Raw genomic sequence first — 13,289 nt, forward strand, 5'->3', positions numbered from 1 at the left:
ATCTTGGATATATTCAAATCCCATTGTCTAAAAGCTGTGTATTTTTGAGCGCATTTGTTGTAGCTGCTTTATTTGTATACCTCATAATCAACACTGGGTGAAACACTCACGCAGCCACACACTTTTTTAAGCAAAGGGATTTGTGCCTGTGGATGCTATGTGAACTCACTGCATGAGCCTATTTAGTTCGTTATCACAACTATCACTGAGCATGTAGAACTGGAGAATTGGTCTGAGATGCATAGGGAGAATCATATATGATATGACCACCTAATGGTGCCCATTGTCTAGGTGGTTTACAACATATAGGAGTACACAAAGCTTGTTTAAAAGGCAGGTACAGTGGTACCTTGGTTTACGAACTTAATCCGTTCTGGAAGTCTGTTCTTATACCAAAGCGTTCTTAAACCAAGGTGTGCTTTCCCATAGCAGCGGGGGACTCAATTTACAAATGGAACACACTCAACAGGAAGCGAAACATGTTCTTATTCCAAGGCAAAGTTAACAAGCCAAAACACCTACTTCTGGGTTTGCAGCATTCTTAATACAAGTTGTTCATAAACTAAGCTGTTCTTAAACCAAGGTACCACTGTACTGATAAAGGAGTATTGGGATGGGACATGGGACAAGTAAGGGAATGAGGAAGATGGGTCAGGAAAAACTGCAGATTAGGAAACAGCAATGTATACATCCATTCTTTAGCAGGACCTTCACCCTAAACTCATGATTGTTGACTTCTGATAGAGGACAAGGGTAAAAGATAAGCCATTTTACGAAGATCATTGCCTCTTGCCTCTGAACACATGTGCTTAAGATTTTAAGTTGGCTTGTGTGGCAATACAATGTAGTGTGCAGTGCAATATATTAGGGCCATTGGTCATGCCGCCATGTTCCTCATATGATCCCCTTGATACAAGAGGAGAAACAAGTAAATTCCACAGGACATTTTCTAAGATTGTGGCATTTCATGGATCAACTTACTTATTAAGTAGGAAAGTCGCCATAGGACACCTAGTGGATTTCCTAACAACCCATAAGAACCACTGACAAATGTATAAGATCTCTACCTTTGTCTCCAGCACATCTGCAGTGATATGTCTGCAGACACAGGGTTTTGGGTTTCTGCCCCAGTAGGGAAAACTATGGGGACTCTCACAATAACATCCTGTCCCACCACTCAACTCCACCATCTCCTGTGGAAATGCTGCAGAAGAACCCGTGACTGATATTTCCGCAGCAACACAGAACAACTTCAGCAAGCCACCTGTCAACCATTCTCTCTTCTCTTGACATTATCTATCCTTTCATGGAGTTGTACTGAGGAATGCAACATATCTAAAACATGCTGGATATTAAAAATGCTACCTGTAAAGAAGGATCGTTATTTTCCTGATTTAGTTGCGGTCCTAGGTCTCTTTGAGGCAGATACATAAGCATTGCTATGTTGGGGGGGGGTGTAGCATTCTTGAAGGGGACCCCACTGAAGGGGTCCTAATCCTTATGGCCCACCAGAGAGAGCAGCAGGGAGGCAGCAATGGTTGCTGCTGCTCCACAGTTGTTCAGTACATTGATATTAGGACATTAGTTCCTTAGAATGTGGGCAATGCGTGGGCTTTTAAATTGTGCGCCTCAACACTTTGCAGTAGCAAACACCATCAGTGTAATAATTACTCAGAGCTCAGGCATTTGCTACGTAATGTATTTGAATATATAAACAATGTTAAGCTTCACAAAGCACCACATTCAAGGCACCTAATAAAATGTAATGAACACACTATTTTGCCTTCCACCTTCCTCAAGCGGTTGGAAGCTCAGGCAAGACTTTGCATGGTATGCTTCCTTTGGAGAGGAGAACAGCAGAAGCCGAATCTTTATAACAGTCTTATTTAAAAATCTTCAGACTGAGAAGATATTGTAGGAGGGTGGAAGCAAGCACATGGGCGGGTAATTACTAGTCCCTAAGCAGTATCCATCCATCACTCCAAAACCCCAAATCAACCTGCTTCTTCCACCATGCAAGTATATGTGACTCAAAGTACATTACAAGGATGTAAATAAACAGCAGTCAAATTATCAATTTACCAAGCACCTCTGGTCTATTGCTAATTACAAAGCAGGACATAGAGAAAGACATCTTTTTATAAGAGAGAGATATGTTTGTAACAATATACATCAATACACTACCTTCCCCTTTAAAAGCAGCAATGAAAGCTCTTTTGTTTCAGGCCATATATCATCAGTCTTTTAAACCTGTATTTCCAGAACCGGCCGTATTGTTGACAGCAGGCACCAAATCTATATTCCTATATAGTCCCTGCTGACAGACATTTGTATTTTTCCTTCTTCTGCAATACTTTCATATCTACCACACTCATCAGTTTGTTTCACATTATAACATGCAAACTTTTTTTAAAAAAATAAAAAGCAGCAGTAGCAAAAGAGAGTACCCCAAGAAGGTTATTAATGACAATTTGATTTAAAAAGTGAAGAAATAAAATCCGGACAAAATCAGAGGGTTATCCTCAGTAATTGCAGTAATCATGAAAAGTATAATGTACATGAAGGAGCCAATTGTTGCTTACAGAATTAATAAGGAAAGTTAGTGAAAGCAAAGTCAGCTGCATATACATGACCATGTACAATCAGGGCTTTTGACTAAGGAAGCCTACAATCACAGTGCAGTTGTCTTTTCGGATCCACCCTCTGAAGCAAGTACAGTGTGATCTGTCTAGAGAAAATTGCCACAGCTTATTGGCACAGCATACGTTTGGAATGCAGGAGGTCCCAGATTCAAATGCTGACATCTCTAGGTAGAATCATGAGGAATTACAGATTTGGAAAGAACAGGGGTTTTGAGGGCCACTGTCCAATACTGGATTTACATACAGAATCTGGCAGATAACTGCTCAAGTTCTCTAGTGAAGGAGAAGCCACCACCTCCTGAGGCAGGAAAAAGGTTCTTGGGAAGAGGGTCTGGGGGAAAGATTCTGCTTGACACGCTGAATGGCTGTGGCCAAAGACAACCGTCACAGATGAAGCAGACCAATATTCTGACATGGTATTAGAAGGTAGCTCCTTGTATCTTTGAAGGCAGTTCCTTGCATCTTTACAGTCAATGTGTTCCCAACCATTGTTATACCAGAAAAGGGACTCTTCCCTCTCCAGGAACTGGCCCCACGCACATCTAGCATGTGACAATAGTGTTAAATTCAAGCTTAAGATATAATCTCTGTACACTCAGAAGTGGTTGCGTTTGTACACACCTCTAAATCATGGTTTAGTGTGACATACACAAGCTGCAGTGAGCCTTGGGTTCAGGTACTCCTAACTCCTCCTCCTGTGTAGTTGAGAGGAGTATAGAAGTTTTTACTTTTCTCCAGGTTTCCATATCATCTAAACCAAGCACTGTAATTAACACTAACTACAGTTCATTTCAACAAGCCAGCTTCAGAGAGAAAGAAAGAAAGAAAAGATCTGAAATCAGCTTGTTTGAAATTACCCATAGGTAATGTGAACCTAACACTGAACTGAACAGTTTATCTTATTACAGGTAGGTAGCCGTGTTGGTCTGCCGTAGTTGAAACAAAATAAAAAAAATCCTTCCAAAGTGTGCATGCACACAAAAGCTCATACCAATAAAAAGCTTAGCTGGTTTCTAAGGTGCTACTGGAAGGAATTTTTTTAGTTTATCTTATGGTTTAAGATAAGTTTAACTTTATAGTTTAAGTTTATCTTATGGCTGCTACTTTAAGGTTGTTAATATTGTTTTATAGATTATAAATGCTGTATTGATGCACAACCATTCTTTTATATGATTTACGCTGTATTTGTGATGTTCTATTCAGTGCTATTTTTCTAGAAAAAGAAGTACTGGAACGCACCATGAACGCCTCCCTTGTTCTCTCATAATGGCAATGACTCCCACCTGAGAGGTGCTGGAACTGGTGAATTCCAGCTGAAAAAGGGCCCTGGCTCTATTATGTTCTGTCATGTTATTGTTATTTATTGTTTGTAAGCCGCTTAGGGATTCATTTGAATGAAAAGCGGCATAGAAATGTAATACGTTGAATCTATCAATCAAACCAAACCACAGTTTGTTGCACCAGATGACACAACAAACTGTAAACTAAAAGTGGGGGCAAAAGCTTTCAACCCTTCCTTCTGCCTGTGTGGGAGGAGATGGGCAGAGGTTGAAGGCCAACTGTTAAATGCTCCTGTTGATCCATGTTGTGCTAAAATGTAGCTTAGCCTGCTGTGCAATCACGGACAGTAAACACAACACAAATAGAAACAGACTACTGACAGGAAGAGGTCCGTCTATGTTGTTGGGTTTTCACCAGCTCTGCAAAAGCTCTGCAAAATGGTAGTGTATATGCAGCTTTGATTTGTCAAGTTAGAATAGAAAATGGAAATGCTGAAGAGCAGAGCCCACTGCAGTACAAAAAAAGTAAGAAATACCTTCTTCAACATCTGAAATATATTCACCATCACTGAGAATTTCAGGGGCATTCGCTTTACGAACTGCACAATTTAAGCGAACAAAACGTTAGGTCAATTATAAACGGCTGGGGTGGGAAACATACCCGATTTCAACAAAACAATTGAATGCTATAATTTTAAGTCCCCTGCCCCTCCCCTCAAAAATGATTGAATAACAACAATGTTTTAACATACATTTGTGCTGAGAAATAAGAAGCAGCTCCATTATACATACCCTCATCATCGGACATGTCCAAAACTTCATTCATTGTTTCTGGTACATTCATTTTATGCTTTTCTGTGACAGTCTGATGAAGGACAAAGAAACATCATTACAGACTAAAACTACCAGTAATCTTCACAAGAAATGACAATTTCAATAATATTTAATATTTCTAAAATGCCCACCCCCAAAAGCTCAGCACTTTACGCATATATTGGATGCTTCCACATGGAATGGGCGCTCAGTTTTTGTTTGCAGTATCCATAGAACACCATTGGCATCAAAATAATAGCCCATATTCCCCCCCTTTCAATTCTGATTTTCCCTTTGCAAAATAAGTCTGATTTTTAAAAACCCAGTTACCAATGCCCCATTTGCAATAGCTCAAAACCCCTCTTGCAATATTCAGCTTCCATCTAGAACTCATTCCATCCAGCACTCACTGTGCTAGCAATTCTTACAACAATGTTGTAAGGTGGACTAGTATCTTTATCCAAGATATTTCAGCTATGTACTGGGGGCAAGACATATGGTTTGCTTTTCTGAGTTGAAGGATGAAGAGGCATTTTAAATGAGGCTTTGTTGTCTTAGTTATTACACTAGTGCTTTGCAGGGGTGGGACAAATAAAACCGCAGAAGCTGTAATAAGGCTTTCGTATTTAAATTATTGGCGTCATGGAGATGTGTAAACAAACTTTCAATATATAACAGAGAAATTGTTCCCAATGGTTTGAAAATATTACTGTACTTTAGCTTTATATTGTGTTTGGTGATTCACTTTCTATGGTTTTAATCTTACCGTTAACTGCACAGCTTAACCAATATCGGTTATTGGGTGGTATACGAAACATGTAAATAGAAATAACAAATAATAATAATAACAGGGGAAATATTGAATTGCTGCCTGCAGTGTGAGTTTTGGCTCAAATGTCTTTATTGTAACACAGCACTTTTGCTTTTTGCATGATAAACTGTGGGGGTTAAAAAAGAAAAGCTCCAGCTTCTCTCAGCAGCAGTTTTCCAGTTGCCAAATACTTACTTTGAACTGGTTAAAAATACTCAACAGCAAACAATAATTTATCTTTCCCTGGGTGGTCTGTGTGATTTTTCACTCCCACAGCTGTTCCCACACTAATTATTACTCAGCTAAAAAAATCCACAGGTGTGGCACCTAGATACAGTAAATAAATACAAAAACAAAAAACCCTCCAGTGATAAATTTCAGCTTCCATTCATTTACACTACACTACATGTTATCTACCAATCTGAAGTGAGTTTTAACTACAGATTCCTTCACATTTGTGGACAGGTTAGACTACATTGGCTAGTTATTAAGAACTCATTCTGATTTGGCTGAGATTTGTAGCACAACGTTGCATCAAGCAATTTTTACCCCACATGTTCCAGTACATTTCCCCCATCACTTTTCATATGGATAAATAAATAAATAAATAATCCTGATTTAGGGGTTTCTTGCACAAGAACACCCACCAGCTTTAATTGTGCAACCTGAATTTGCCAGTATGTGATAGAATCCCATCCCTACATAGTGAGACCTAAATCAGGGATGGGCAACTTGCTCAACAATGGAAACACCCCATTGGAAAGTTTTGCTGTTCCTATTTCAAACATAGTTCAATAAAAGTAAGTCCTTGAAACTTTATCTTCTTAGGGAGATGGCTGGAGGGAGTTTCAGTGCTATGACAGCCACTGCATCAAATAACTCTGAAGACAAGTTACCCAGCCCTGTTCTAAGTTGAGGAGCTGTATACTCTCTGACTACACTAAGTCAAATATATCTCTGTAAAAGAAAAATTAAAAACCTGACATGACCTTCACTGTTGAAAACATATCCATACTCACAATCGTTGTCATGGTCTCTTCTGTTACCACCTTTAGCGTGTCAACGACTGAAATGTAGCCAAGTCGTTTGGCAATGGCAAGGGCAGTGTTCCCATTCTAAACAAAATGAAATGTTCATCAAAAAGATTCATGTTAATAGGAGCTTAAGGGATAACCAGAAGTGCAGTTTGCTTATGCTCAGCAAACTGTCTAAAACCAGTTGTGAAATCCACTGGAAGAAGAGGCAAACCAAAAACTTGTGCTTCCCACAAAGCAAATGGTCCACTGCTCAGATTTAGCTGGAACTGCAGACAGTTTGGTTCTCAAAGTAAACTCAATGCTTAATTTGCAACTGTTACATACAAGTAACTCAGTAAGTAGGTAGCAAATTCAAACTGCAGAGCCAAGGGACACTCTGGATGCAATTCTTAGAGTACAGGGAAGATGTTTCTCTCCCCAGCCATGCATTTCACAGTTCTTCCCCCTCCCCAAGCTGTTCACATCAGGATAGCTTTTCGCGTCTGATTTGTTACTGTTTGTGTAACCACCAGGGGGCGTTGACAGGGGCAGGGGTGTATTTACCCTATGCAAAGGTGTTTGGGGAGGGGAGCATGAAACGGTAATATTTAATAACAAAGTACAGGATACATATGCATTTTGGATAATGTTGTGTCAACAATGATTAAAAACCCAGCACTAAAAATGCTGCGAGTGCCCAGTAAACAGGAGTGCAAACACAGCCTTAATGTGACGCAGAAGGCAGTTATGAACAAAACATTCTTTTTCAGGAGTCTCCTGAGGCTCTATCTACACTACAGTGTCACAGCTTCCTACCAAAGAATCCTGGCTGCTTGGTGAGAGGAAAACTCCCAGGCAGGCCCCTACACAAAACTACAATGTCCAGAGTTCCCTGGGAAGAATGAATTATTGCTGAATGAGTTTCTGCTTGTAGCATACATATGCCCCGGGTTTCACCAGACACCACACTTTCGTCACGGAGATTCGGCAAGGAGCATAATGACTGAGGGCCACTACATGTAGTGACTGTGTTTGCCTTGGCTACCCCAGTAGCTCACTCCTGGGTCCTGCAGAAAACGCAAAGTGCAAAGAACCAATGCATGCTTGTAATCATGCAATGTGCAACAGGATTCCCTGGTGACCACCTTTATTTTATGAAGGCCAGAAACTTCATGGGCCTGAAGTTGCAGAGAAAACCTCTTGGTGCTTATGAGCATTATATATGAATTTGTGTGTGGTTGCACAGCTAAGAAGAAGAGGAAGAGTTTGGATTTGATATCCCGCTTTATCACTACCCTAAGGAGTCTCAAAGTGGCTACGATCTTCTTTCCCTCCCCCCCCCACAACAAACACTCAGTGAGATGAGTGAGGCTGAGAGGCTTCAGAGAAGTGTGACTAGCCCAAGGTCACCCAGCAGCTGCAAGTGGAGGAGCGGGAAAGCAAACCCGGTTCACCAGATTATGAGTCTACCGCTCTTAACCACTACACCGCACTGGTTCTCAAAAGCTAAAGGTTGCTTTTTCTGAATACAAGGGTGGATCAGGGTCTACCATGGATCCAATGACCCCAAGACCCTCTCAGCTATGCTGGTGTAGAGCTGGTGGAGCAAAACATGAAGGAATGTCCCTGCCAGATAACGCTCCAGTAGGGCTTTATCTGTTATTCCACTGCTCCTAGCTGAGATATAGAATTACTGTGCCCTGTACCATTCTATTCCCATTTCCCCCCTCACTGCGCTTCTATAAAACCAATATAATTCCTCAAAAAGCAGAGCAGCAGCAGCTGCCAAAGGGAAATGATGAATAGACTAGAAAAGCCAAGTGTAATCTCTTTTACATCTCTCTTACCACAGTGAGTTCATTGGGTGATGCGCCATTCTGGAGCAGGACGTTGATTATATGGGTGTGTCCCTGTTGAGCTGCTTGGTGCAGAGGGGTGTAGCCATTCTAAATAGGAGACAAAGCAGGAAAAAGCCCACAAAGAACGGCGCTGGAGACTCCATCCGCACACACAACCAAGGAAGGAAACAAATGGGTGGGAGGGAAGGGTATGAGAGAAGAGTGGAATCTCACCTTCGTTTTGGCATTAACTTTTGCAAACTGCTGCAGAAGAAAATTAACTATCTTTATGTTTCCATAATGGCAGCCAACATGTAATGGTGTATACCCCATCTGGAAGTAAAACACACACAAAAGAAACAGGGAGGCAGAAAGAGGAATTAATAGGTGTTTTGAAAATGTAACATGATGCATTTGTTTGTAATAGACTCCCATCCCCAGTCCAGCTCTACAGGCAAGGTGAGAAAGACTATGGAACACAGCTCTTGTGGAGAAACTAACACAGAGCACTAAGGAACACAAAGACCGGAGACAATTTTGAAACTATGGTTGACACTTGTTCAAGACACAGGAAAGAACAATGATCTCCCCTCGCCATCAAGTACCCACAGCTCACTCTGGGACAAGACTGAGAATAGAAGACGCTGAACTGCTCTAATGAACACTAAACTGTTGTAAAAACGTGCTTAATGTTTGATTGTATCATTTAAATCATATATGCATGGAATGTTTATTGGGGTGGTATATCGGGATTGTTTGCTACAAGTATTTTTTAGAAACTGGAAAATACACTTAAAATTGTTTTTTTTAAAAAACCCAACACAAAACAAAATGTATTTTAAAACTTTTTTGGTCCTTTAAAAAGGTATTTTCCCACAAATTGCACCAGAATATAGATGGACATTTGAATGCAAATACCACTGAAAGCAATGGAATTAGGAAAGACTGATTCCCATGTGTATTCGCTTGATGCCCACAGTTCCTGATCCAAGTAATACACTTATGGAAGCCTCCTTAACTGGACAGAGAAAATATGAACATCACAGGGTCCTTGATGACATGTACAGAGCCAAGCGGGGGGTGGGGGGCAGGGGAACGCAAATCAAGTAAATCAATAAAATTAGTTAACTGAGGTTCTGCCTCCCTGCCCCCCCCCAACATAAATCCTGGCTACACTCATGTTTGATGGGCTTATGCCTTTAATTTGTTTTCATTTCTTCCTACACAGCTAGACATTTGCCTTTCATAATGAAAAGGAGTGGCACATGAAGAAAAGCCAGAGTCTGCCTTGTTTTGTTTTTTTCATTTTGAAGTTGTTGTTTTTTAAAGCATTTTGCTTTTGCTTTCACCTTCATACATTGCCAACTGTCCAGCAAGACATGTACACATAATCGTTTTTGGGAGGCCTGCCAATTTAAAACCAAAACCAAAATTCAATGCAACATACAAATCAATAAAGCACGGAGGTTAAAATAACATTTCGTTAAGACAAGAAAAAAACAAAAAAAGAAGCAGGAGTCATAAGAACTCATTAAGACCAATTAATATATCAATTATAATAACCGAGATCTGAAACTGTCAGAACAAATGTTTCCTGAAAGCTAGCCATTTTAATGGGACATAGGAATGAGTGAAGTCAAGACATTTGGCATATCTCCCAGAGCTGTGCCTTCAATAGGTGAGGAGCCACAACAAAGAAAGGCTTGCTGCGCACTCTCACAGATCCCACCTCACTCACTCACAGTGTTGTGTATCAGGTAGACTTCAGGACTTCATACAGGGAGGCCCATGTTCAAAACCCTGAGGTCTTTGGAGGAAGGATGGAACAAATGTGAGAAGCAAGGACAGGGCTTTCATATAATAATGGGTAGGTCTGATGTCAACCACCAAAGTAGGACACTGAATTCTTAGTGTGGGTCTTCTGAACACTATAAAACAGTAGTATCACACTAATTGACTGTAAAAAGCAGACTACTCCTTTTCTGAACAGTCAGTACTACCATTACTGCACACCACAAGGATCTGAATGATCTACTCTGTGATATGGCTGAGGACAAGGCTACAGTCTTCTGTCCAGGTATTCATCCCATCAATATTTTGCACACAAGTATGTGTAACAAAACCCCAACTGTTTATGCATTTTTTTAAAAAATGAAAGGTGATTACTGATCACCTTTAATCAACAACAAGAGTGGGTGGGGGCTGCACTAACAAGGGGTACTGCAGGATCCGTGTACTCATGTTGCATGGGGCCCAGCCCCTCTGCCCTTGTTCTCCTCCACTCCCTGGATTTTTCTGGTCAGTGTATTTGGGGCATGTGAACTCCCATTTTTTGCTGAGCACCCAAGAAGGATGGGCAGACATTATGAGAGATTCATGTTGCTTTTTTAGGCGCAACACAGAAAGTTCCTACACACTCTCTGAAAGATCCATGTGGCGGCTGGCGGTCTGTCATTGCTCCTATACATACCCAGGACACTGCGTCATGATGCAGACATTAAATGATTCATGTGTGAACCAGTCCTCGGACTGTTGTTGTCATGTGCAAAGCTCAACTCTCTCTTTCTTCCGACAGTAAGCAGATTCCTGCTTTCCTAGCAGCAGCAGCGGCGGCAGCCAGGGACTGTAAGTCATGGCTGTGTGGGAAGGACTTTGCACAGAACAAAACTGTTGCCAGACGGCAGGGACAATGCAGTTTGAATGCTGATCTCACTGCAGTGTGGGTGGGTCTATTAAAAGCTACATACCAGCACAAGGCTGTTGGACATGCAGAGGTCTAGAAAGAGAGCTGAACTATGTCTGATTAGCCAGTGTGCACATAGAGTTGAAGGCAGAGGAGAAGGAGGCACTGAGGAGTGAGACCAACCTGGCACTGAACCTAGCTAGGACTACAGTACATCAGCCTTTGCTTCCCCTTTGTGGTACTCCAGTTATTACACAATTAGTTATGCATTGGAAACCAGGGGCAGGAGGGGGATGTTTATGATTGGAGTTTAAGCTTCTCTTCCCCACAAACAAAGAGGGATAAAATTTGCAATAAAAGATAAGGAGTTTATGCTGTTATTCACCAATGCTATAGCTTCCACCTCTTTGTTCTCTGCTTAAGTTTATCTTGATATAATCAAGATTGTTAACTGTTTTGGCAAGGAGTCTGTTTGGATATCCCCAGGAGCTTTAATGGTGACAGGCACCAGCAGATTATCCTTAAAAGCCATTATCTCTTCCTGCCTCATCAGCCTGCATCAAGATAACATTAATCTTTCCTTTCTTAAGAAACTTGCTTACTTAGTGGAGTTGAACTCATAATGCATGTCTGAGACAGTTCACAAGAAGGTCAGTGTAACTGGTTATTTTCCTTTTTTTTTAATGAATATTTATTGGCATTTCCAAGATAATACAAAATGCAAAAACAACAAAAAAGAAGACAAAAAAGAAAAATAATAAAAATACAAAAATGCAAAACTTAAAAACAATTAAAAACACATAGAATTTCCATTGCTTACTTTTCTTTTGACTTATTTCTCAGACCTCCTCACACCTCCCCTCTCTGTATTCCAATTCAAATTATTAGCTCAGCAAATCCTCACCTTTTAATTCACTTTAAAACCCAATTTTACTTTATCTAAACTTAACTCTCATCCAAACTTATACATCAATACTTATTCTTGAAACATTTTCTAAGATCGACCATGATTCCCTTCCACGAATTTCCCAATTTTCATACAAATAATAATAGAAAAAAGAAAACAAATTATGATTATATACCTTGTAAATTCCCAATTTCTATTCCACCCATACCCCCTTCCCAGTTTCAGTCCACAACAAATGTCAGTCTGTCTCAATATACAATCAGCCTGGAGATCTAACATCCGAGGCTCTTAATTCTCTCTCACTTCCTCTCTAACGGTCTTTTTGATAGTCCTTAATGTTGAACGCCAAGTCTCGGAGAAGCTCCAGCCCAGCAGGATCCAAATTTCTTCCAGCCAAACCTCCATACTTAAAGGTGAAGCCTATGGGGTATTCCAAATCTTGTTTCATGCTCCTTTCAAGTCCGATTATCCCCATAGCTGGTTATTTTCCAAAGCAGGGAGGTGCATCAACTATACAAACCTTCATAATCACACCTTAATTCTGGATCACCAAATGCTATTTATCAAAAATAAATATCAGCGTAATGCTGTAGTTTCAGTCCGTTTCGCTAAAGCTCTGTGCAATTTATCCTCTTGGTTTTCTGCATTTTGCCTGTGGCTCCCTAAATAAATCCCTGCTTTGAAATGGATATTTCAGTGTACATGTGTGTGTACTTTGGAAAAGGTGAGCAGTGCTTTCTCTTAGCACATTATAAAAGTGAACGCTTTGGGGCGTAAGAGTGAAGCGCACCTCAATTTTATTTCAAATGTGCTTCAGCAAGCAAAAGTCTAAAGACTGAAGTATGGTTGTTGTTATTGCTGTTATCATTTATTAAATTTGTATATCACCCTTCATCTGTAGATCTCAGGGCAGTTCACAAAATTAAATTACAACATAAAAAACACTCTATTACTCATAATTAAAAGGCAAAGAGGTAGGCTCACTGAAGAACAGAAGGAGGGCAACACAACTTCATCTCTCCTTCAGGGGTTCAGGTTGCCTCCCTGAGAGCAAAACCAGCACCTGCTAACTGAAGAGCAAAGCTATGCAGTCCTATTCTGAACTCTGACCCTTCTGCTAAAGGCTGAAGCAGCAGAGGGCTACCTTAGAAGATATATTGCAAAGCTTCCTCATGGCCACAACCATGTCATCCTGCATCAGAAGCCATCTGATGAAGAATGGCCATCAGGAAAACATAAGCTAATGAATGCTGACAATATAGTCTATCCTCCACGGATGTTCTAGGATGAAGTTAATGC

The 13,289-nt window shown here is 40.6% G+C and overlaps 2 protein-coding genes across 21 annotated transcripts in view; one reads left to right on the forward strand and one right to left on the reverse strand.

The window, feature by feature from the left end:
* Positions 1-13,289, forward strand: part of LOC307215936 (uncharacterized protein) — a 125,234-nt gene that overhangs the window by 90,762 nt on the left and 21,183 nt on the right. Inside the window, exon 4 of one of the 2 annotated variants that reach the window (XR_013838722.1) lies at positions 8,828-9,098. The exons of the other annotated variant lie outside the window; for it this stretch is intronic. The gene's annotated coding sequence lies outside the window, so the exon portion shown is untranslated. Of the gene's footprint in view, positions 1-8,827; positions 9,099-13,289 lie in introns of those variants that run through there. 2 annotated transcript variants of the gene reach the window in all.
* The window catches only part of ANK3 (ankyrin 3), a 388,986-nt gene that overhangs the window by 77,267 nt on the left and 298,430 nt on the right, over positions 1-13,289 (reverse strand). For 17 of the 19 annotated variants that reach the window (XM_079975546.1, XM_079975564.1, XM_079975542.1 and 14 more), the window contains 5 exons: positions 8,635-8,733; positions 8,410-8,508; positions 6,566-6,661; positions 4,715-4,787; positions 4,459-4,521 (listed from right to left, as the gene is read on the reverse strand). In XM_079975546.1, the coding sequence (XP_079831672.1) occupies positions 4,459-4,521; positions 4,715-4,787; positions 6,566-6,661; positions 8,410-8,508; positions 8,635-8,733 (430 nt within the window). The remainder of the gene's footprint in view (positions 1-4,458; positions 4,522-4,714; positions 4,788-6,565; positions 6,662-8,409; positions 8,509-8,634; positions 8,734-13,289) is intronic. The other 2 variants (XM_079975558.1, XM_079975563.1) reach the window with 1 other exon arrangement.

The sequence above is a fragment of the Podarcis cretensis genome, assembly GCF_951804945.1.
Source record: "Podarcis cretensis genome assembly, chromosome: 5".
Classification (NCBI taxonomy): Eukaryota; Metazoa; Chordata; class Lepidosauria; order Squamata; family Lacertidae; genus Podarcis; species Podarcis cretensis.